Source organism: Varanus komodoensis, unplaced genomic scaffold (genome assembly GCF_004798865.1).
Source record: "Varanus komodoensis strain SLA01 unplaced genomic scaffold, ASM479886v1 scaffold1, whole genome shotgun sequence".
Lineage (NCBI taxonomy): Eukaryota > Metazoa > Chordata > Lepidosauria > Squamata > Varanidae > Varanus > Varanus komodoensis.
Window position 1 is genome coordinate 87,399,951 of NW_025335268.1, and position 25,896 is coordinate 87,425,846.

The window sequence follows — 25,896 nt, forward strand, 5'->3', positions numbered from 1 at the left end:
AGATGATCCACACACTAAGCTGTGGCTATTTTAAAGGAGAAGCAGAAGCTTCCACGCCCATCCTCCCTTCTTCCTCAAAACACTCCCTTGTTTTGATGTTGAATCTGAATGCTTCTCCACTTCAGCCCTATAGCAAATGTCAGAGGTGTAACCTGAAAAGGGCAAGCACATCATAATAGTGATGATGATGATAATTTCTTAGGCACCTCTCTCGGCAAAAGAAAAGAACTTCAGGACATCTTACTGCAAGGATTAACATATACAATGTTGAAAAGCAATTTAAAACTCCAAAAATAATTAACAATAAAAGACAAGACTCAGTAAAATAACTAAATTAAGAAGTTCACTATATGCCATCAAATGCCTGGGAGTAGAGGAAATACTTGTCCTAGTGCCAAAAAGATGACACCTGGCAGCTCTCACTGGAACGAGCATTGGAAAATCCCACAGATTTCTGGGCAGGAGGGAAAGATGCATATGCGTAACCGTCTCGGTAGGATAGATGGAATTCAAAATACTTAACTTTAGAGGGATGGTGTTCTTTTTTATACTTTTTCAGCAAGGGTTTCCTTTCAATATATTTTAGATGTTCGGAACCTACACATAAGAGAGTGCTTCCCCTTTCCTCGTCCATTATTTTTCTGATCCAAATTGTTTCTGTCTACCCAGCAGTGTTCTTTCCATGAGGTTTCAGTCTCATATTTATTTTTACAAAGATATACCTGAAACCCTGTGGAGGAAATTGCTCTTGAGGCGATTTGAAGCAGAGAAATACTGAATGGGGAAATAAGTTAGGGCTTTATCCACATTGCTTCTCTCCTCTAAATTATGTTCTCTTAAAATAGGTCATGTTAAAAATGACTTGGAATTCTTTTACACTTGCTAACAAGTTAGCTTCTGAAGCAAATTTTGGGTGATCACCACTATATCTCTAAGGCAGAAGCTCTTTCTTTACTGCACAGTAATAATCTGTACACTGCTTAATGACATAATGAATGTTTCTACTCAGGTCACTAGTATTCCCAGTGGAACTAGCTGCACTAGTCTGTGACCACTTGCAGTTTGTTTTTGAGAAGCCCTGGGAATTCCATTCATTCCTTTTTCCTTGCAAAGGTTTGTGGCAGGATTCTCTTCACCAAACACCAACATGGAGAAATGCACAAAGGAACCTGCCTTTTACCAAGTTAGGCCATAGATCCATCTGGATGAGGCTTGTCTGCTACACTGACTGAAAATAGCTTCACACAGGAATGTTTCACATCCCCACTTGTCCCTCCGTCTGGGGCTGAACCTATGGAAAGCATGTAGTCTACCAAGGGCTATAGCCTCTTACCAAGCTCATAACAGATTATCCAACATCGTTCATACTACCGTGTGCATCAGCAGAGAAAGAAATGTTAGAAATGCAATGAGCAGGGAAAGAGTTAAACATCTCTTATTCCTTCCTACTGGTTTTTTACATGCTGTAGGTTTCAAGACTTGCCTCTCATGCAACTAAGATTAATCTGTTTGTTATAAGCAGTGTGTCTTGTCCTTTCCCCACTTCAACAGTTATTAATAGCCTTCTTACAATTATGAGGAGCCTTCTTGCTGTGATGTACTTTGAGACTTAGCCACTTTAAAACATACATTGCATATTTTTCTAAGTCATTGCAGCAGTTGTTGTAGCAGCTGCAATTAAGCTGTTGTTGTTGTTGGTTTCTATACTATACAGTAGCAAAAGCTCTCTGCTACATTGCACTATCTTGTCTTTTAATACTCTTAAGCCAGTAATTAAAAGAAAATCTACAAAAGATTTATTCTTCTTGCTAGAAGACATGTCTGGTGGCTTGTGTGTTTGTGGTTATGAATTAATTACTTCCGTCGCTCTCCAGAGCTGCTTTACTTGCACCTTTTGTTTTTCTACTTTTCTTCATTTATTTTCAAGCATTTAAAACAAGCACAGTTTGGCAAGGTGTGCACAAGAGGTCTTGTCTCCTGTTCAGCTCTTGTAATGCAGAATGGGTTGGATTCAATGCTGGCTGTCCACTGGAAGAACAGATTTCCAGTGGGGAAGAAAATATGGGGAATTCCTGGGACATGAGCAGATGTGACTTGGTAGTCACAAATAGTTTCTCACTTGTAGTCATAAAAAATGTCAGCCTTTTTGAGGAGGCTGGAAGTGCTGCTGTTGTTATTTTTAATTGTCTGATATAATTATCTGTATTTGGTCTTGATACAGAGCACCACCAATTATAGGATATTTGCCTTTTGAAGTGCTGGGGACTTCTGGGTATGATTACTATCATATAGATGACTTACAGCTCTTAGCACGATGCCATGAACATTGTGAGTATCATATTATAGTTATTCAGTGAAATGTGCGGTAGTAGTTTGTGTGGTAGCAAAGATGGGAGTAAAATCTAAAGTCCAATTAGATTAAACAGGATCGGCCCCAGGACAGAGCCCTGGGGGACCCCGCTTGTCACTGGCTGCCATCCCGATGATTCCCCACTAATGGTTACTCTCTGCTTTCGGTCAGTCAACCATGCCCTAATCACCGGACAGCGCTTTGGTGTATCCCAAAACTCCTCAGTTTCTCCACCAGGATATCATGGGGCACTTTGTCAAAGGCCTTGCTGAAATCCAGGTATACCACATCCACTGCATCCCCTCCATCTAGCCATCTAGAACTCCACAAGGTTTGTCTGGCAGAACCTGTTTTTGCAGAAGCTGTGTTGTGTAGCTGTCAGCCTCCCTTCCCTATCTAGCATCACTAGATCTCTCTCTATTATGAGCTTTTCCATTCTTTTTCCTACAATGGACGTAAGGCTAACAGGTCTGTAATTCCCCATGTCCCTTCTACTACCCTTTTTGAAAATTGGGACCACTGACGCCACCCTCCAGTCCTCTGGAACGTCACCCGTTCTCCACGAGGCCTCAAAAATGGAGGCCAGCGGGTGTGAGAGAACCCCGGCCAACTCTCTAACTACTCTGGTGTAATCCGTCAGGGTCTGGCACCTTTGTAATGTCCAATGCCCTGAGGAGCCCCTGGACTTCTAGAGGGGTGACTCTAATCTGTGACCCTAAGTCCCTGGTCTCATCTAATCTATGTGGATCTCCCCTGTCCAGCTTTGGGGAGAACACAGAGGCAAAATAGTCATTTAGCATCTGTGCCTGTTCCCTCATATCAGTCACTGGATCTCCTTCCTCCTTATTTAGTGGTCCCACCACTTGTCTCCCCTTCCTCTTCCTATTTACATGCTGAAAGAAGCCCTTTTTGTTGCTCTTGATATTCGTGGCAAGTCTCAGCTCGTAATCATCCTTAGCCTTGCAAAGAATCCTTCTGCAACAGGCCTCCTCCTCCCTGTATACCCTTTTGTCTATTTGCCCCAGTACCCTTTTCCTACGGAGGTTCCTCTTTCATCTAATCCCTCTAACCACCTCCTTTCACATCCATGGCGGCGCTCTCCTCTGCCTCCCCACCTTACTAACTAGAGGTATCGTCAAGGCTTGCGCCTCCAAAACCTCCCTTTTGAGTGCCATCCACCCCTCCTCAACTCGCTTACCTTCCAGTAACCTGTCCCAGGAGACTTTCCCCAGTCTGGCCTTCAGTTGGCCCTCTTGAAGTCCCAGCTTCTAGTGTTCGACCTGCTGCACGTTCCCAGTCCCCTCATCTCAAAGTAAAGGATGGAGTGATCACTTGCATCCAGAGCTCCCCTAATCTGTACTTCACCTATCAGCTCCTCTCTATTGGTCAAGACCAAGTCAAGGATGTTCCTGCCCCTCTCGGACCTTCTGTGTGAAAAACCCTCCCTCTATAGCTTCTCGGAAGCAACGTGACCTGGCTGTCACCGCCAAGTGAGTCTCCCAACTAATATCCAGGAGATTGAAATCTCCCATAATTACTGTGTCTCTCCCCCGAGATATTCTTAGAATCTGGTCAGTCAGGACATCATCCAGGGTCTCAAGTTGACCTGGAGGGCGATAACATACCCCCACTGTCAGGTCTCTTTCCCTGTCAAAACCCCTAAGTTTCACCCAGACTGCCTCTATCGAATCCCCATCTGTGCTGCATTCTATCTCACTGCATCCTATCCCTTCCCTGACATATAAAGCCATGCCCCCATCCCTCTTTCCCTTCCTGTCCTTTCTAAAAAGGTGATACCCCTCTATGTTCACTTTCCAGTCTTGCCTTTCATTGCACCAAGTGTCAGTCCCTGCAGTACCTCTAAAATGCTGCTCCCAGAGCCCTGATCCTCCCCCCACACTTGTCCAGTGCAGACATGTTTCTGGGGGGCCTGAAACTACCCCCTGCCCGACTCAGTTTAAAGTCTTCCGGACGAAGCTCGCTAGAGCATCTCCAAAGAACCTTTTCCCCATCCTCGTGAGGTGCGACCCATCCCTTGCCAGAAGTCCATTGGCAAGAAACCGGGTGCCATGGTTGAAGAACCCGAAGTGTTCCTTCTGGCACCACACCCTAAGCCAGTCATTCACCTCGGAGACCCTCCTGTCCCTTCCTGGCCCAAATCCCCGGACTGGTAAGCTCCCTGAGTTTCTTCCCCAAGACCTCGAAGTCCCTGGTGATCCCGACCACACCCTGCCTGGCCACATCATTTGTGCCCACATGGATCACCAGGAGTGGCCGGTGACCCCCGGAGTGAACAAGATGCTCCACTCTGTCCTTCACATGCCGGATGTGTGCACCCGGCAGGCAGCAATCCTCCCTTGTTTCCAGGTTGGGGTGGCACACCACCGCCTCAGTGCCCCTCAGCAGGGAGTCCCCAGCAACAATCACCTGCCACTGTGTCTTTCTGGTGGTGGTGGGTGGCCGTGCCCTGGCCCTCACCTCTCCTGCAGCGGCCCCCTTGCCGCTTGTGGTCCCAGGCTGGGGGTCCTGCTGGTCCCCTGAGGCCTTATCAGCCCCAGCCTCCCCAGGTGGAGAGAACCTGTTTCCCAGCTCCAGATTGGTGCCAGGAGGAGGAGGAGGCCGTGCTGGGTGACATATCTCCATGTCTCCCTGGATGCTCCTCCCTTGGCCTCTCCTTCAACCCTCTGTCCAGAGGGGGGCTGCTCCTGGGGGGCCTGGAGAGCTCTCTTGGCCCTCAGGCATTGCAACTCCTCCTCTAGCAGGACCACCAGCTTGCACCAAGGGCAAGTGTAACCCTGCCTCTCCTGGGGGAGAAGGGTGAACATGTTGCAGCAACACCTGTGACTCCTGCCAAGGCCATCTCCTGGTCTGCCATTGGGAACTCTTTCAAGGCCCTACCTTGGTCCCCTGCCTTGTCTGTCCTGCAATACCCCTCACTCACCCAGTTCTCCTGAAAAAAACCTCTCACACACACACGGATAAAATAAAATTTAAATTGGAGGAAAAACAAAGCACAGCACAGCACCAAAAAACAAAACAAAACAAAAACAAAGAAAAACAAAGCAATAAAACGAAAAACAATAAAACAAACAACCCCCCCCCCCAAACCCTCAGCCTCTCAGGGAAGGGAGTCCGTGGGCAGCCTGAGCCTCAGCTAAGGGACGCAGACAAGGGACGACGCCAAGAGGCCAGAGCCAAAGGGGCTGGCAGTGGCTGAGCGCAGCCTTATTAGTCTCTCAGGCCGGTGGCCCCGCCTGTCCGCTTCCTCCTGGCCACTCTAGCCACTCTGGCCCCGCCCCCTTCCTCTCCGCTGCTCCTGGCCCTCTGCTCCCCTGCCCATCTCCTCCCTTGCCTTCGCCAGTCCCCCGGCCACTCAGCCCTCTCTCCCAGCCTGTGCCTCTGCTGCTCTGCCAAGAGGCCAGAGCCAAAAAGGGTGGCAGTGGCTGAGGCAGCCTTATCAGTCCCTCAGGCCGATGGCCCCGCTGAATATGATGAAGCCTCATGCAAACAAATGGTTCAGGGTTGTGTGCGTGTGTTGATACTGCTTATGTGAACACACATTTCTCCACATTCAGAAGGAAAAGTCTTGTATACTTTTTTTTTAATAGTTTGCTGGGAAATCTCCTAGGGATCTAGAATTCTGTTACAATATGACAAGCATGCAATTTTTCTGTCCACAAATAGTGATGCAGTTTGGCAAAGGGAAGTCCTGCTGTTACCGGTTTCTGACCAAAGGACAGCAGTGGATCTGGCTGCAAACACATTACTATATCACCTACCACCAGTGGAACTCCAAGCCAGAATTCATCGTATGCACCCACACAGTAGTAAGGTATGGGAAATGCCACTGCTGTTGTAGCAATCGGTAAGGTTCTCCAGTGCAGAACAGGCCTAAATAAAAATGGGTTAAGGGATGCAAACAGTACAGCTGTGTCTTCCTGCTCTCTTATCACATGAAAAGAAACAGCCAACAAATTCTTAGCTTTGGGAGACTGAACTCAATGCAAGGGAAGGATGTGTTCATTCTCTCTGCCATGGAAGTTCCAAATCCTAGTTCATACATGAAAACATGGTGGCTGCTTTTATTAATTTGGTTTATACCTCACCTTTTGATTTTTATTCATTTGATTTATACTTACCAAGGAAATGGTACTCTGGGAAGCTTTATAATGCAGTTTCCCTATGGCAATTGTTTGGGTTTAGTCCCGTCTCAATGGAGTTGCAACAGAAGCCATCTCTGCAATATTTTTTGTTTGTGTGACTTGAGCCATAGAGGAAATCCATATTAGAGCAGACACTAATCATGCCAGACACTTGTGCCTTGTATATAAAAGAACATATCTTTTTGGGATCATAGGAACATGTAGGGTTTGACACCATTGAATTGATGTATTTGGCTGTTCTGGAAGCTGGAAGTAATACCTTACCTATTCAAACATAGGTATTTTGAAATGTAAATTTATGACACACTGTTTTGTTGCAATCATTGAAATTTTGTAGGCATGCTAATTGAACTTTAGAAAAAAATTGTTTACAGCCCTATATCTATATGTTTCAGAGGCAAAGGTACTTTATAATGTATGTAACAGCTAATTTGCTGTTTTTGCTACCATATGCAGTTAGGGTTTGGAGAGATGGCCAATCATGTGCCCTTGCCTGATGTACATGTGACCTCTGTCTGTGGCATACCTATGTTAACATTTTTCTGGAACAAAAAAAGAACATTGGGTAAAAACTAATGTAAATTCTACTTAGAGCAGGGGTCTCAAACTCAACTTACCTGGGGGCCGCTGGAAGTAGAGTCTGGGTGAGGCTGGGCCGCATCAAGTATTCCACCCCCGCGGTGGTGGTGGGCTGCTCATCCCGCGGCTGGCCCGGGCGCCGCTGGCGCTTTGAAGGCCGCAGGGCCCCTCCCCTGTGCCCCGCCCGTCCCGGCAATTGGCTCGCGGGCCGCGAGTTTGAGACCCCTGACTTAGAGTATGCCCACTGAAATGAATAGGATTTAAATTAGGTATGACTAACTCCCATTTATTTTAATGGGGCTATACCAAGTAGGACTTGTATTCAATTTTACTTATAATGTGTAAAGCACCTCCCACTTCCCAGCCTTTTCTGTGGAACCTAGTCCCAGATAAATATGCACAGGATTACAACTAAGGTTTTACTTTTATTTTGCAAATAGATACAAACACATGTAGTTCATTACATTTCTATATACGTACATACATACGTGTAGATTACCTGAGCTGTGGATTTTAATTGCAAAGTAATATTTATTTATTTAGGAGGCTTCTATGCCGCCCCATTTGCTGAAGCCTCGGGGCAGCTCACAATAATAAATAAAAACAATATAATTTTAGTTGACCTGTCCAAAAATAAATAAATAAATAAATAAATAATATTAACAATTAAAATAATGTTTGAATAAAAAGGTCTTCACCTTGCGCCGAAAAACAAATAACAATGGCGCCAGGCAGACCTCTCTGAGGAGCGCATTCCATAGATTGGGCGCCACCACAGAGAAAGCCCTCCTCCGAGTACTTACCCTTCTAATATCCTTCATGAAGGGTTCCTGGAGAAGGACCTCTCCTGCTGATCTCAAGGGGCGGGCAGGCGGGCATATATGGATATAGTTGCTCCTTCAGGTAACCAGGGCCCAAGCTGTTAAGGACTTTATAGATCATAACCAACACCTTGAATTGGGTCCGGACTTCAATGGGGAGCCAGTGAAGCTGACGGAGAACTGGAGTCATGTGAACATAATGCCCAGTCCCCGTCAGCAGCCTGGCAGTTCTATTTGGAACCAATTGAAGTATCCGGACTGTCTTCAAGGGCAGCCCCACGTAGAGCGCGTTACTGAAGTCAAGTCGGGATGTCACCAACGCATGTGTCACTGTCGCCAGGCAGTCATTCTCCAATTAGGGACGCAGCTGATGGATCAGCCGAAGCTGAAAGAAAGCGCTCCTTGCCACCGCTGTCACCTGAGCTTCCAGTGAAAGCTCTGGGTCGAGGAGCACTCCCAAGCTGCAGACCTTGTCCCTAAGAGGGAGTGCAACCCCATTCAGGACTAAGTTCAGGTCCCCTTCCCTGAAGCCCAATCTGCCAAGCAACAGGACCTCTGTCTTGTCTGGATTGAGCTTCAGTTTATTGGTCCTCATCCAGCCAATTACCTCGGCCAGGCACCAGTTCAGTACAGCCACCGCCTCACCTGGATTGGTAGAGAATGAGAGGTAGAGCTGGCTTTCATCAGCATACTGATGATTCCTCAGCCCACACCTCCACTAATACTGAAGTAAATCATGTAATGACCTGGTAGTTACATGTAATGGTGCTGTCAAAATAGTAGAAAGGAATAGTTTTCCAGATAAAATTACGGTGTTCTATTAGTTATGCAGATGTTCGAGTGGAAAGGCGACGAAATCTGGTCTTGCAGGATACACCTTCAGAGATAATTTCTTCAGTACTAAAGGTATGCTGGTTCCTGATTTTATTAATTTCATAAATCAGCTATTACAAAGCATTAAAAGTATGAATAATTTAAGTCATTAACAGAGCACTGTCTTAATGATATGGTGAATTTCTGCCCTCACAATACACAGAAGGGTGGGATCCAAGCCAGGACCTCTGCTCCACCCCAGCTGTGGTGGAAAGCACTTCAGCAGCTTCTCTTCCAAGCCACAACAGCTGTCTCTGAAGAGGGTCAAGTAAGAAGGAAAGGAAAGGGGTATGATGTTGGAAAAAGCCGTCCAGAGACGAAAGTGATGGACGACCTAGAAATATCCAAACAAACAAATAAATAAATGAGAGAGATGAATCCATTGGATCCACAATCCGCTTTATCAACTTTCCTGGATATAGCAAGGGAAGTCAGCTAGACAGGCTGTGAAAATGTTTCTTAAGGTGGAATGCTGCCTCCTACACTGCCTGGCATTTGCTGGCATGGTGTTGATTGGCAGAGCACCGATCCTTCAACATTGTGCTATAAATGTGAATGTAGTATTTTATCTGGCACATCCCATATGTGGGCTTGCCCATTAACCACACATGCTGGTGTTATTGCATGCATGTCCACATCAACAATAACAGCAAGATGATGATGGTGAAGAGGAAGAGGAAGGGGTGTGAGGGGGAGGGGGGAGAAAAGCATGTCTTAATAGAAGCAGACTCTGTGTCTAAGTTTCCATGCAAAATTGACAGCTGTAGGAACATTCAAATGTAGCGTGAATAGTAAGCTCTTCAGTCCAATGACTGATAGGTGGCATTCCTTACTGCATACATCTCTGACAATATGAATATCTTACTTTTGTACATTCCAAAAAATGTTTATAAGCAACTATTGTAGGCTTAAGTTTCTGTAAAGGACCAATTACGTCTTCCAGTGGTGCAGGAAGTGTTAAAGCACTCATTGCTAATGGGCCACAAATATACTGCAACAAATGGTATAACTGAATGTCCTGCCAAGTAGCACTAGCTGGTAAATGATACTTGACCTGCAGTACTGAAAATTATAGAAAATCATTGTCCAATTCTGTTAATTGACCAAAAGTATAAAAACTGAATTCTTTCGAAAGTTAATTTATCAAGAGAATATGAATTGAACTGAAGTTGATGAGCCATTGCATTCCAGGTCTTGGTCATTGTATCAGGGGATCCATTCCTTTCTTTTAAAAATACCTAATCCGGACGTGTCCAACCAAAAAGGTGTCAAATACTTTAACTCCAAAAAAACCCATGGAGGAATACTTACAGGAAGAAAGATGTTTACCAGCCATTAGTGTGCGGGCTAACAAATAAGCTTTATGATATAAACTGAAATCTGGAAAATGAAATCCTTCTTTAACTGACGGCTGCATCCTCATCAATGGAAAACAGAACAAAACTGAAATGCTCTATATTTTCTCCAATATATATTTGTGGAATGCATAAAGGAACACCACACAATACCTATGGAAGGAAGTTAATCTTAAATATTTTAACCTTACCCCAAGTGTTTACGTGATGCTTATCTTTCCAAGTCAAGAGATAGTTTTTCCATCCAGTTTAACCTTTGTGAGTAATCTCTTAGCACCAGTTTACCAAGATATGTAATCACTTTGCACCATGAACATTTAGTAAATAATTTGGGTATCTTCATACCTACAAGCATTAGTTCAGATTTTGACCAATTAATAGCATGACCCAAGAAGTATAGCAAAGGCATCAAACTTACTAATTTTAGTACAGAATATTCTAACCTCCTGATAAATAGCAACAAATCATCTACATATAAAGCCATTTTATACTCAGTGAGCTCATGCACAAGCTTAATTGCAGATGCGTAGGGTTCCAAGCCAAATCAAATATCAAGGGGAATGCTACTCTCCATTTATTGATGATTTGTACTTGGGATAATTAAACACTGGAATTGATCATATTCTTGACAGTTGTAACTGGTAACTCTCATTCCATATGCTTTGTGGTCAATTGTGTATGTGACTTGTCCATGGAGAAAGAGAAGTCAAGATTATATAAACACAATGGATGAAGCCGCCTTTCAGAAGTGCAGCCCTACATGTTCAGTTATTAACTTGTAGTGACTGGGAGTGCAGCAGTGGCAGACTGCACCTATACACCTTTTGATGCTCATCTAAAATGGGCCATGCAATGTACTTGTAAGCACATAAATTCCTCTGGACCTTACTGAGGACGCTTTATAGCATTCCCAGTCACAAGGAAAGATGCCTGTGCTTGTACATCCTGCAGGCATTTTGCAAATCTGCATTGTAAAGGGCATTGTGTAGGGAGACAGACCCTGCTACCAAGATAACCTCCCCCCTCATTGGTATTCCTTGACCACATGAAAGCCCAGGTGCAACTTTGGAATTGAGTTCAAGGTATGTACTGAAGTCTATAAAGATGATCCTCTTTAGCTATATCATACATGTAATTAAAACTGCAATCCTAATTCTATGAACTGGGAAGTAATCCCCATTGAACTCAGTGGGACTTCTAAGTAATTATGCTTTGGATTGGATTGTGAATAGTTAAGATTAAAAATATCTCTTCTTGAGGTTTTTAAGAACACTCATGCTTAAGTCTGAAACTATCAGAAACATATAAGCTGCGATATAACATTTACTTTCTTTTTAAGGACAGTGGCTCAGATTTGGATCCTCAACAGCACTTTAACACACTTGAATTAGGTGCATCGCTTCTCAACAGCACCCGGACGCTTTCTGTGTCCTCTCAAGGCTCACCCAAATCTTTGCCTACATCCTTACCTGACTCAGCGTGTAAGTTGTGGCTTCTGTGTAAATACTATTAAATGTACAACTTTACTGTATGTTGCAATATAGGTCAGAATGTAAATCATAAACTTACACGGGCCTACTCACATAAAGATAATGGGCTGGTTTGGATGATTTTAACAAGCCACAGGGCACTGATTAAGCTGTGGTGCGTGCCAGGCACAATTGGGATAATCCCCACCTGGGCATGTCTTGCCATGCCATCTGAACCTGGATGACATGGTTTGTTGGAGAGTTAAACAACCCTCAGGTAACTCAACAACAATCTATGTGTTGTCTCTGCAAATGCCTTAAAACTGTAGCTGAGATTTGTTTACACTAAAACAGACCAGAGGATATATTATTGGTTCATGCAAACAGATGTAAATAAACCACATGCATCTTAACTACTTCCCAGCATGGGATTTGCATGTGCAATTGGTCCTCCCTCTGACTCCTGTTTATATCTGGCTGGAGAATTAATTAAGGAATCTACATCATTTTTGTTTTTATAATTACTTGTGTCTTCCTGGATAATGAAAGCAAAACCTCCCACTAAATAGAGAGTGAACTTTGTTTTTTAAGCTAATTCTTGAAGACTTTAAAGAGACACATGTCCTTTAGACCTCTTATCAGCCCGGGCTGCAACAAGATCTATTTAAAGAAGATGCCTATGTACTTAAAAGACACAGTGCAAGCAGCAGGGGTTTCGCATTTATTTATTTTCTTGGCTGTCACACAGCTGGAGATCAATCTGTTGTTCAGTTGTCTCTTAAGCAATGGAAACTGCTGCAGTGAAAATAGCAAGAAAAGCTGTGATTGTACATGCAGTTCCCTACATGGGCACGTCCCTTTTTTGACCCCAACACATCTCAGCTGCAAAGAGAAGGCACTTAAACAAAAGAATGCCTTGCTCTTAGTTCAGCACTAAAGGATACTTTGAAAAAGCAGAGTGTGGCACTGGAGAATCCTCCTGTGATGACTTTAATAATGCATTTGCCCTGTAAGAAATTCAAAGAGGCAGGGATAAGTGTGGGGAAACAAAGCTCAGGATTCAAATCCAATATTGTGAGTTTCTTCCCCACTATCTTTGTCTAGTTCTACTGATTAGCTATTTTTTGTGTATTCTGAGGATAGGCAGCCAGGTGCCCTCCTTATGTTTTGAAGTACAACTCTATAATCCCTGGTCCTGGTTGGGGCTGATGAAGGTTGTATTCAAAAACATTGAGAGGGTATCAGTTTGTCGGTTCTGCTGTATTTGTTTTGTAACTGGCTTCCCCTTATATGACACACTACAGAATTGATACAGTAGAGCTGGCAACCTGGTCCCCTCCAAATGTTTTGGACTAAAAATCCTACCAACCCCAGCTTTGTAGATAGTACAATGATTCCATGCTTTGTGTATATATTATTAAGAACTGTAATAACTCTAGTTTAAATGGTAGCCATTTGGTAAACATATTTTACTAAAATAATTATTGCCCTACAGCCACAACAACAAAACTCTTGCCAGAGCCTCCCCCTTTGCAACAAACCCCCACCATGGAGCAGGATCTACCAATTCAAAAATCCAGTCAACCTGCCACTGCTCAGGTAAGTCTTAAAAAAGGTTCTTCAAAGTGGACAGAAGTATATCCATAGAAATTTCATAAGCTAGATGTGAATACACATCTGTACAAACCAAGGGAAAACATTATTACATTGCATTTATACAGTGCCTTGTTTTTTCTTGCAAAGACCCAAAGGCAGCTTAGATAATTCTCCCCCACTCCATTTTTATCCGAACAACTTTGTGAGGTAGATTAGGCTGCAAATCCATTACTGGCCCTAAGTAACCCAGTATTGGGAATGAAAGAGGCCAGGGAGTCTTCGGATGAGGATGGTGAGGCCTGGGAAGTGAGGTCTGCAGACACAGGGAGGGCAGAGGAGGAAGAGCTTATCTCAAGGCTGCCGTCTTCAGGTGTTCAGGCAGACTCTGAGAATCGACAGAGTCTGGAAGTGCCAGGAGGAGACGTAAGTCTGAACCCTGACCCCATGATGCAGTGTCAGGAGAGAAGGATTAGCCAACTAGAGAGCCTGCATAGATCTAGGAGGCTAGCCCATTTCCAGAGGAGCATTGCTATATCTATTTTGTGAATTTTACATTCATGTTTTAAGCTGCTATGCTTTGTCCATGTTATACTATTGTATTATTTTATGCAACTATTTATTTCATTGTTGGTTTTAGTGGAAACTAGAGAGCCCTAACAGGGCTATAGGTGTGGATTATAAATTTAAACAAACGAACGAACATTTTCTAATTATAATTTATTTTGCGCATGGCTTGCTGAGACCAATTCAAAGTCAAAGCCCAGTTCGGACCTTAGTAAGAAGTTCTAAACAGGGGAAGATGGAACTCAGCAACCCAACCTGAGGTTCATGTGTCTAGCAATGCTGTTATTTTGGTGCTTTTTCATCAGTAAGGGCTATCTAATTTTAGATAATAATTTAAAAAACAAAATACACCTTCACTTCCTAATAACTGATGATATAACATTGCAATATCCTGGAGGGGAAATCTTTAAGAACCAAAATTCTAGTGAAGTTGCCTGAATTTTATAACAAATGAAAAAGGTTTGTTGGTAACTATACTTGGAAGAAAAGAAAGATGGCTCTTTATTTTCTTTTTTTAAGCTCTCAAACCAGTTTAACATGTTCCAAACCATCAAAGACCAACTTGAGCAGCGGACTCGTATACTGCAAGCCAATATTCAGTGGCAGCAGGAAGAACTGCAAAAGATCCAGGAACAGCTCTGTATGGTACAAGATTCCAACATACAGGTTAGCATGAGTTTACAATGAAGCATGCATTTTTCAGACAAATTGTTCATCCAGTGAGGAGCATTCCTTGACCAGAAACAGATTTCTGTGCATCCTATGCTCATGCACAGTGGGCTAGCACGGCACTTTCAGTCTTCTTTAGGAGTCAGTCCCAGAAAATCCTGTTCGTGAAGTGCACCTTGGCCCCCTGGCATTTGTTCCACAACACTACTTTATCCCTGGCGCTGTTTGATTGCTGTATGAAAGCAAGCCATCTGGCAATTGAAGTGAAATGTCCTCAGTATTTCCTCAGCACCCAGGTCTGTTTTTCTGTAGCGTCTGGATGAGGCTCAGCCCTGCACATTTCTGACTGGTACTTGGATCTGTGGTGGGTTCAGAGTTTGAATTCTGGTCAGATGGAAGCACTTTGGAGGGTGTGTAGGTCACACAGGTCAAAGAAATAAGTCAGTTCCCAGTTCCAGGTGGGGATTGCACTCTCAGCTTCGCCACTTAACTCTCAGGTGGAGTCAGCGCCTAGGAGTGCCTTCCACCAGCCTAGCTTCATACGCCAACTGTAGGTGTCTCTGGATGATGAGAGCTTGGCCACAGTGCTACAAGCATGGTCACCTCAAGACTGAGTTATTGCAATGCACTCTCACTAATGTGCTATCCCTTGGCTTGGTGTGGAAGCTGCAGGTAGTGTAGAATGTGGTGGTAAAGCTGCTAACCAGGGGCTCTTTCTGACAGCAAACTGCACTCTTCCTGAAAGAGCTGCTCTGGCTGCCAAGAAACTACCAGTCCAAATTGAAGATGGTGTTGTTAGCCTGTAGAGCCGTAAACCACTTGGGACTGGGTTATGTTAGGGACTGCCTCACCCCTTTGCTGGCATCCAGCCCCTGCTGTCACCAGGGGGAATACTTCTGGGAATGTCACATGCTCCTGAGTTTTGCACTTGCAGCAGGACATTTAATCTTGTAGTACCCATCCTGGAACACCCCCAGGCAGGACTGCACAGTTCTGATGCTCAGGCATCTTTAAAATCATCCCCTCACATAGGGTTCCTCTGGAGTGTGATGCAGCCAGCTCCAGTCTGCAGCACACCACAGAGTGTGTGGCTTTACTGCTGAGTAGTTTTGTACTGCATTGTTGTATTTATGGCTGTTTTGATGCCACTGGGTTTTATGCCAGTGCTTCAGCACTGCTGTGGAAAGCAGTGTATGCATTTCAGTAATAAATAAATAAAATGGCACCCACTGAGGTCTCCTACCCCTTGTAAATTCCGGAAGGAGGAGGAGGAGGAGGAGGAGGAGGAGGTTTTAATAACTGGAGAACATGGGCTAGAACCAATCTACTTATTACATGGCAATATGGGTAGATGCAGTTTTTTTAGGGCATATCCTCACTATGAGCAACAATAATAACATAACATAAATAAAATAATTTGCGGTGTGCACTTTTTTATTTTCCTGCCCAAGCCTTTTGCCCTTAAATACAGCTAGCACCCATTTTGCCCCTGTGGGGTTCCAGATACATACATACTCTTGTAAGCACCTATTTCGCCCCTCACAGTAGTTCCTAGGAAAGTAGCAGAGGAAGCAACCAGAGGGAACAATTTGACTCAGAAAGTAGAAGTCAAAGAAAGAGTTAACCACAACCAACAATCACCTCTCTGGTCTATTTTCTCCCTCAATGGTGATGCTGTTCCAATAACCATGATGATTTGTGGCAGCGCGTTGTATTTTATTTCTTTCTGGATCCTCAGAACTCCCTGATAATTACAGGTGGAATTCAGAAGTGGATATGAGTGAAGAGACTGGCAAATCAATGCTATTCCTGAAAAGCAGTATTCATCTGCTAACCACCAGTACTATTCCTGTAGCAGATGGATTATGGTGTACATGCAAGTTGCATTTGAACCTCAGACAACAACTTAACCACCTCAAGACCTTTTCCTCGAAATTCAAATTCAAAGAGGAGAAGGATTTTCATTATCCAGTGCTTGTTTTGGAAATTGAGAGATGTAGGGCTTCAACATCTTACGAGTGGTGGGAAGCCCTTTCTATTAGTCACAGATGTAGAAGATAGTTTTGGCAAACACACTTACTCTGTACATACTTGGAAGGAATTTCAAATCTTCTTCCTTTATAGTATCAAGTCCTGATTCCAGAAGCATTTCAGTCCTGGATCAAATTAAGCCTGCTAACTATCTACATTTAGAAAAATAACAATAGATATGACAAGTTGAAATCGATTTTTAAATGAATTATTGCTTGTTTTTTCTGGCCAGAGGATTACAAAAACTTTTTTTTTCTGTTCCAGTTGTTTTTACAACAGCCAACAGCATCTCTGAATTTTAGCAGTATGCAGCAGCCAGAACCTCAGGGGAAGTCTGTGGTTGATTCTCAGCAACAGCAAATAATTCCAAGGCTGCCTCTTCAAGGTCAGGTGGCAGCTTCTCAAACAGTGGACCATCAAATGTTAAGAGAAGAAAATGTGCTATCGAACCAGGTGAGCACACAGCAATCGACAATTGTCCTAAAGTAGTGACCTTCACTATTTTTTAAGCAGAAGCTACTTTGGCTCCTGGTACCTCTTCTTCTGGGGTGCTGGGAACAAAGATACACTTGGGAGTCTGCTCCACTGTGTTTTACTGTCAGAATTCTTGTATTCCATCAATGAGTGGATGTCAGAATCCAAAACATTTGACTGAGAAACTCCGATGGAATGGATTTAATGACATCGGTACATCCCTACTTTACCAGCTCTGACATACCAGTGTAATGAGAAGAAAGTTGTAAAAATAATATTGTTGTGAAATGTACATCTTCCTGCTTTGTACTGCTTTGGCAAATGTGTTGATATGTCTCTTGATCTGTCTCAGTCAGGTACTCTGCACAAGCTAAAAGAGATGAAACAATTGCGCCAGCAGGTGGATAGAATAAGAGGGCAAAAAACAAAATACTGTGCTCTAAGTATAATCAGCTGAGATTCTCCCATGCCCTCATGAAATTAATTTGAGCTAAGCAAGAATACTTCCAAGTGAATTTTGCCCTATATAATAGTACATTTTCATTACAATGTGGTACAAGTGAAATACTACACTTTGTAATACTGTTTCACTCTTTCTAGCTAGTTTTATGTGAATTTACATTTTGTTCCAGTTGTGCAAAATCACCACTGTTGCAAAAGTCTAAAAAAGAGTCTAATTTACAAGATCTGCAGTCTGGGAAAATTGATTTTAAAAACAACTACACCACTTTTAGCATCTAATACATTAATACAATGTATTATTACATTGTGTATACATAATACATATACATAATATATAGTATATATAGAATACAATGTATGGAATTCACTCCCCAAAGAGGTCCGCCTGGCACCGTCGTTACTGGTTTTTCGGCGCCAGGTAAAGACCTTTTTATTTAAACATCATTTTAATTGTTAAAACATATGATCTGGCCAGGACAACTTCTTCTTCCTTCTCTTTTCTCCTCCTATATTTTTATTTACTTATTTTATACTGATAATTTTAATTTTATATTTATAACTCAGTGTATTTTTTGTATTTTTGTATTTAATGGTAATTTATTATGTTCTATTGTATTTCAATGTATTTTATTGTGTTGTAAGCCGCCCCGAGGTTTCGGCAAGGGGCGGCACAGAAATGTAATAATAATAATAATAATAATAATAATAATAATAATAATCATCTTACACAATCACATCACATAGTTGCCCTCTTCAGGGCACAGAATGCACTAAATGTCATTACCATCATTTTAACATCAAGAAGGTTTCTTTGACTATTTAAATGTGAAACAGAACCACCCCCATCCCTGGCTTTCTTAATGGTCAAAGAAAATGTATTTTGCAGCTTGAAGAATCAACAATGCATATCTCTTTCCCAAGACACCAGCTGATTCATAAGTTAGTGCTAAATTTTATGTACTTGCGCAGTGAGCTCAAAACTTTGCAGTTATTGTTGATACTTTAAATAATTGTAGGATAAGGAATCCGGGAGGACCTCCCAAGGGATGCAAAATGGTTGTCCTTCTTCCAGCAACTTAACCTCACAATTTAACAATGCCTCTGTGCTCCCACAATCTTTGAGTTTAGCTCCACCTGCTGTCGTTCTGCAGGATAGCAGCCACCGACATAACACGCCTGACTTCAGTCATGACCAGCAATTGAGGTAAATCAATTGTATTAAACTGCGGACTTAAAAAAAAGTTGTTGTTGCTATCATTTATATAACAGAATCTGTAGCTGCCTGTTTATTACCATGCAACAGATAAAGATCCTGAACATTAAAATGCTTATTTTATTAAGTTGACAGGAAGAGCAGATTGTGGCTTTGACAGAAAAAAAATGGAATGAGAATAGGGAAGAGGTGAATACACTTGCAGGTTATTTATTATTACCTTGACTTTAGTAATCTTTATGTAAAATATAAAGTAGAAAGATAGTCTTGTTTATTTCTTGTATCATCACTTTCAAATGTAATCATTTCATTGTTAAGAAACAATAATAAATTAAAAATAGTAGCTTGAAGTAGAAAGCATACTTTTCCAAGGAAAATAATGTGAATCAAATATATCCTTTCCAAAACAGTTAAATGGCATTACAGATTACCTGTGTATTTTAACTTCCTGTAGTGGAAGAAAAGAAAGCCTTTGTACTATTCCATGTTTGAGACTGAGGAATGGAATGAATGATTTAACATATTTTTTAAAAAATATAATAGCCTGCATTTACTAGCAATCACCAGAATGCAGGTGAATGACTGCTGCTGGGCAGGAATATTTATTGTATGATGATAACCACATCACACTGTGAGAACATGCAAATGTTACAGGTGGGACAGCCATGGCAAATAGTTTGGTTCAGGGGATTTTAGTAACTTCCCATGATAACCACAAGGTGTAGTTCCACTATAAGTCAGGAATGACATCAGTAAGAATGTGCAGAGACTTAAAACATCTGATAATAAGACAGGCATTGCCCTTTATTCTAGAATGAATCTGTCTTTTCCTGAGTCCAGTCCACATCCAACTGTCTTGATTTCTAAGCTCATGGAATAGCCCATTGCCCCTTTTCTGTGTTTTCAAGCTATATGCTGCTTTCATTGGTATTAAATTGGTATTCTTTGATTTCCTGTTTGCCAGACTGTTGCTAAGTCAACCTATTCAACCAATGATGCCTGGTTCCTGCCATGCAAGGCAATCCTCAGATGTTGATGCTGGAAGCCAAGCTAAGTACGTAATATGTTCTGATATGGTGGGAAGATTTTGAAGGTATATTGCTGAGAAGTACAGTTAAACTTGAAACCAAGAAACTACAATTCATCCAGATGTGTACTTGGTCTGAACAGACTATCAGAGTTGAAATAAGGATGGCTTGCTTCACCTTTTGACAATCCAAATGCTATACCTGCCCTATCATATCTTAAAGTTTACATGTCTAGTTCATGCTGAATGTATATCCCAGCTGTCCCATACATTATTTCTGTTCGTCACTGATATCCCATTGAACATCTGCTCCTTAAGAACTGATGGAACAAACAGTATTTGGATTCTTCCATAAGAATATCTGAGGTTTAAGGAAATTTGGGGACTGCTACTTGAAACTGAATCTAAATATTATGCCATAGAGCACCTGCTCACCTGCTTCTTAGTTATCATGTGGCAGTTCATATCCCTTTAATCAATGAATCCACAATTTCTATTGCTAAGATGCCATCACAAATTGTAAGCCACCTGACTCAGCCAAATGGCATGACCGGTTTTAGCATTTTCAACAACCAAAGCAAAAATACTACATTTCTGCAACTTGTGGCTAGCCTTCTCCTGCTCTGCACCATCCCAATCTCTGGTCAATGCCACCTTGTGCTGGGAAGCATTTCCAGGATGACTGCAGGCATGTACACTATGCATAAGGTGTATAGGACATAAATGTACTTAACTATTATTCATTTTCAATTCTTTGAAGGCCATCTGTTATGGATAGAACTCTTCTCAAGGTGGCACAAAACTAACATACTTTATAATTAAATTGTAACATATTTTAATAGAAGATTATTTGTCTTAACAACAGATTCCCTGCTATTTTCCCATAGTAGATAGTGCTATGAAATCAGTGTTTTATTAACAGAGGTTTGGCTGAGAACCTTAAAACTGTTTCTTTTTATAGGTATTCTCAGAGGCTACCGTCATTCCCAAGTTTGGAAGAGCAGGGTTCCAGCAGCAGCGCACCTATCGTGCTGATGGGACAAGCAGTGTTACACCCTGGTTTCCCTGCAGCACAGTCCTCTCAGGCATCACCTTTGCAACCTATGCATCAACAACATCAGCAGCAATGCTATCTTCAGGTGGGCTGGAACAGAACCAACAGTATCTAATGGGTAAGCCGCCCTGAATGTTTTTTAACTGAAGGGGCGGCAAAGGACTCTTCGAGGAGAAAAGTCTTTAAATTATGGCATGATACATAATGTAGCGAAAGGCTTTTAAAAATGGCAGAAATTTGAGCAGCCATTAGCTTATTAGCTTGCTTGCAGGATGAATTGCCATATCAAGAAAACTTGGCCTTGAACAGTTATTAGTCTTGATCATCAGAGAATACTCTCATCAAAACAATATTGTGGTGACTTTCTCACACATCATAAAATTTGCAGCACACTTCTACTTTTTCATACATAGGTGTCAATATCGTATCAGGTGAAGGGAGTCAAGTGTATTGCAGAAAAACTACAAATTTGAAAAATAGAAGAAAAAACCTGTGGTTGGATTAATGACCAAGGACACAGGCTACCAGTAATGGTCCTGCATGGATTCCATTCATTCAAAAGAGGCATACACAGAAGGATTGTTGTTTCTGCTATCCCCAGACTGGAATATAAATGAAGAAGCTACTTGTCTGGATTGTGTCTATGGGGAAAAAACCTATCATGAAAACAATATTGTGTGTCTGGATCAGGCTGTTTCAGTATGATTATGCAGGAAATTTTGCTGTGGCATAACTCTAGTACATTGTGTCTGTGAGGTGGATTTCCTTTGGTTGATAACTTCCTTGTTCCTTTTGTTTTTTCCTTTTGCTGTACAAAATTTCCCCAAATAGTTGTCACTGATTGCTCTTGGCTATTTAGCCAATAAGCTTCCTTAAAAAAAACCAAAAAATAACTGCCCTCCACCCTCGCTCCCAATCTCTGGCTCCCTCTAAAATGGAGAACTTGAGAAAATGGAGAACTAGAACTGTGATAATAAAGGTCATATTGTAAAAGCCCAAATATATAATTTATTTCTGTTCATTTCAACACTACCCCATAGCTGAAGCTCTCTGGGCAGTTCACAACAATCCATAGAACAATAAAATAATAATAAAAATATCATAGAATTACTAAAAAAAAAGTTTAAAACAGCTAAAGACAAACAAAAAAGAATGACTCTGTAAAACTTCTGAGATGAATAATCTTCTCAAGCCCTTGGATATTCACATACCTCTTTAAAGGCCTTGGCATACAGGGCCGTTTTAACCTGGTACTGAAAAGACAGCATGGTTGGTGCCAGGCAGGCCACAATGGGAAGGTTGTGCCCTAGATGGGGGTGGGGAGTGAACACACCCCAGATAAAGCCTTGTTGACACCCTCTGAACATCCCTTGGAGTTGGCACTCGAAGGAAGGCCCCAGGCACTGAGCATAGGGACTAAGTATTGGGAGTTGGGAGAGGCGGTTCTTCAGGGACTGCAGTCCAAAGCCATGTAAGGCTCTGTAGGTTAAAACCAACACCTTGAATTGGGCCCAGAAGCATACAGGCAGCCAATGCAAGCATGCCAGAACTGTTTTTACATGTTCTGATGTGCAAGTTGCAGTTAATCTGGGTGCTGCATTCTGCATGAGCTGCAGCTTCTGAACCATCTTCAAGGGAAGCTCCACATACAGTGCATTGCAGTGATCTAATTTAGAGATTAACAAAGGATAGATTAGTGAAGCCAGGCTATCCCTGTCTTGATAGGGGCATAGCTGGACCACCAGCCAAAGCTGGTAGAGGATACTCCATGCCATTGAGGCCACCTGAGTCTCTAAGTGACAAAGATGGATCAAGGAAAACTCCCAAGTATGAACCTGCTCCTTTGTGGGAGAGCAACCCCATCTAGAACAAGTTGAACACCATCCATCCAGTCAAAGGAATCACCCACCAATAGTGTCTTCCTTTTGTCTGGATTGAGTTTCAGTTTGTTGGCCCTCATCCAGTCTGTTGTTGCATCCAGAAACCTATTTAGCACATCCACGGCCTCACCTGCTGACAATGAAAAGGACAAATAGAGATGTGTGTCATCAAGATACAGATGACAACACACTCCAAAACTCTGGATGACCCCACTCAGAGGTTTCATGTAGTTGTCAAATTGCGTGGAGGATAGAACATATCCCTGAGGAACTCCATGCTGGAGAATCCACAGGGCTGAACAAAATTCCTCAAGCACCATCTGCTGGAGATGTCTTTCCAAGTAGGAGCAGAACCACTGCAAAGCAATGTACCCCACTCTCAACTGAGACAGTCACCCCAGAAGGATATGAAAATCAATGGTATCGAAAGCCACCAAGAGGTCCAGGAATATTAACAGATGCGCACTCCCCATCTTGCTCCTGGCATAGGTCATTATCATACAGAATGACAAGGCTGTTTCTGTGCCAAAGCCAGGCCTGAACCATGACTTAAAAGGATCTGGATAGTCTCATCCCAGAGTGCCTGGAACTGAATATAGAGGAAAATCCCCCCCTTCAGGAATGATGAAATATGTCCACAACAGAACAGTGCTAGCAATAAGGGAACATATAACAAAGGCAATTTAGGTGCCAAAATAAAGGTTGCACCCCTAAGTGTACTTACCTGAAGTAGGTCCCATTGAACTCAGCAGGACTTATTTCTGAATAATCATGCTTGGGACTGTAATGTAAACATTTCCTAGTGTAACACTGGTTGAGCTGTGATGAATATAACTACCATAGTAAGTGTGCAAGTGTCATGGGGAAAATCCCTGCTGATGATGGAGGGTATCTGTTTAGCTAAATGGGATAGCTGCCCATTGACTGTCAGAACAGATCAAAAACTTCCAAGTTTACATAACTGATGCAGCACATTGTCCATTAATTTCAACCACATTTTATGTGCTTTGCAAACAATTTATTTTAGCAGGCAGCCATCACAAAGCAGTATTGTGCAATGTGCGCTAAAACTACTGTGTACCTGTTAAACAATTCTTTGTATCAACTTTTGTTTTATATGCAGGTGCAGTCTGCAGGCCCTTTGCACAGCGAACAGGTGGATTCTTTGCTCTTGCCTTCCTACTCTCCACAGGAAGGAAATGTAGAGTACCATCATGTGCATTCGCAGCGGCGGCAACATGGTGTCAGGAGATCCATCAGCTTGTCTAAATCCTCAAATGTGCAACAGCATTTGCAGTAGAATCCACTGTCACAATCAGTGCACATTTAGCTTTATTTAACAGTGGCCGGGCAGGGAAAACGGTTGGCATATGCATATGTGTTTATTTCAGATCTTTGTGATATACAAAGACCTTTACAAGTGTAGACCTTGGTGAATAGTGCAATAGGAAAGGAACGGGAATCATTTTGCAGATGTTTGCACTATTTGATATCTGTGTTATGAAGAGTTATAATAATACATGCCATGATGTGCAAACTGTGGCACTAACTGGTATGTGTCAGTAGAAGATTGTTCTGACTATTTCCACCAGAAAGTACTCTGGCTATTCCAAAAAAGTAAATTTAAATTTCTTGGCCTTCACTATTTTGCTGTTTTAAAATGAAAAGCACTGGTTCAGAGAGCTCTATTGAGAGGATGAGAGATTATTTTTATTATGATCGATATTATTGTTTTGCACAACAAGCATAATCTAGCACTTTTGGGGGAAAAAAGTCTGTTCCAGTGGCCAAACAAGCACTTCCAGTGGGATAGAACATGTCGTTTATTTTTTTGAAAAACAGAAAAAAAGCACCCTGCCAAAAGATTATTTATAGTCCTTGGACTGAAAGTATTGAGCTTGATACCTCCCCACCTCCCTCTTGCTATTTCTTATATTTCCAAGAAATTGCACTGGACAGTTTCCTATTTACTTAATGAACATAAGTAAACAGTGAATCTAAGCACAATCATGCAGCTAATACTCCAACATGCCTAGTCATGCTCTTCAAACACTTTAAAGAAAAACTATTACCTGAACAGCCCCTTCACACAACTTTTCACAGAACAAGCATCTGAAGAATATGCACTGTGTTACAGCCCATTAAGTGGGAAAATGCTGCAACTATATTACATATCTCTTTCATTATTACGTTTTAGGAGTGAATTTTCCTTCAATGCATTGCACTTTTGTATGCTTTATGTTGATGTTTCTAAGAGATTTTATGTCATTATAAAATAAGTAGTGTAAAAAAGCTGTTGTAAAAACATCAACCCTGACCTATTTCTATATAAAATAAAATTATATGGGATTATGTGGAAATTATTTTGTATATGAAAGACCAGCTCATTTCAAAAGTATAACACTTTTTCGTGCTTTTGCGAGTAAAGGTTTTATAATAAATGAATACTTAGCAATATGGCTTCAGATTTATAGCTTAAACATATGGGAGCCTGCAAAAGACAATTGGCACATTATGCTTTGCACCTGTGGAGGACTAATGTGATACTTGCACTGGTCAGCATCTGACATGAAGCAAGTAGTGCCAAACTTGCCTGCAGGATGTGGTAACCTGGTGCTTGCTACACTATTTGTTAGCTTTCTGTAATTTCTGTCCTCTCTATGCTGCCCCTTTCTCCTGTGTTTTATAATCTGTTGACAAACATATTTAAAAAGGTTGATCTGTCACCCTGTGCAGTTATGTCAAACTCTTAAGTATTCAGCGTGTACTACAGCATGTGGTAAATTCAGATGCTCATTTACCAAGTGGTAAAATACTGCAGTATAAATACAACTGTTAAGTGATTCTAGCTGCAGAAATTCCTGAACTATCTGCTGGATTTGAGAGAAAGCAGACATCCAGTGTAGTGTAGTGGTTAAGAGCACAGGAGTGGACTTGGGCGATCTGGGTTCCAGTCCCCACTCAGCCATAGAGCCAATTTGGGTGACTTTGGGGCAGTCACACACACTCAGCCCAACCTACCTCACAAGGTGGTTGTAGGGATATAATTGAGAGCAGAAGAGGAGAATGATGCAAATCACCTTGAGTTCTTAAAAAGAAAAGGCAGGATATAAATCTAATAAAGAAGCAGAGTGCACCTTTAAACCAGAGTGCAGAATCTTTTCACCTCAAGAACCACATGTAGTGCTGGTGGCGGTTGGAAGGCTGTATGCATGTACACAGGCACAGACAGAGACATGTATATAATGCACCAGTGGCCCTGATAAAGAAGAGGGTGGTCTGTTAGAGGGTTTGTGCGAAAGCAGCTGAGAGTTGA

At 42.1% G+C, this 25,896-nt stretch overlaps 1 protein-coding gene across 4 annotated transcripts in view; it reads left to right on the forward strand.

Moving 5' to 3' along the window:
• The window catches only part of NPAS2 (neuronal PAS domain protein 2), a 77,305-nt gene extending 52,346 nt beyond the window's left edge, over positions 1 to 24,959 (forward strand). For 2 of the 4 annotated variants that reach the window (XM_044433866.1, XM_044433876.1), the window contains 11 exons: positions 2,222 to 2,328; positions 6,035 to 6,182; positions 8,738 to 8,819; positions 11,481 to 11,622; positions 13,106 to 13,209; positions 14,290 to 14,436; positions 16,735 to 16,923; positions 18,423 to 18,610; positions 19,584 to 19,673; positions 20,608 to 20,785; positions 23,704 to 24,959. In XM_044433866.1, the coding sequence (XP_044289801.1) occupies positions 2,222 to 2,328; positions 6,035 to 6,182; positions 8,738 to 8,819; positions 11,481 to 11,622; positions 13,106 to 13,209; positions 14,290 to 14,436; positions 16,735 to 16,923; positions 18,423 to 18,610; positions 19,584 to 19,673; positions 20,608 to 20,785; positions 23,704 to 23,880 (1,552 nt within the window). In that variant the 3' untranslated portion in view covers positions 23,881 to 24,959. Of the gene's footprint in view, positions 1 to 2,221; positions 2,329 to 6,034; positions 6,183 to 8,737; positions 8,820 to 11,480; positions 11,623 to 13,105; positions 13,210 to 14,289; positions 14,437 to 16,734; positions 16,924 to 18,422; positions 18,611 to 19,583; positions 19,674 to 20,607; positions 20,819 to 23,703 lie in introns of all 4 variants that reach the window. The other 2 variants (XM_044433853.1, XM_044433860.1) reach the window with 2 other exon arrangements.
• Positions 24,960 to 25,896: the final 937 nt, after the last annotated feature.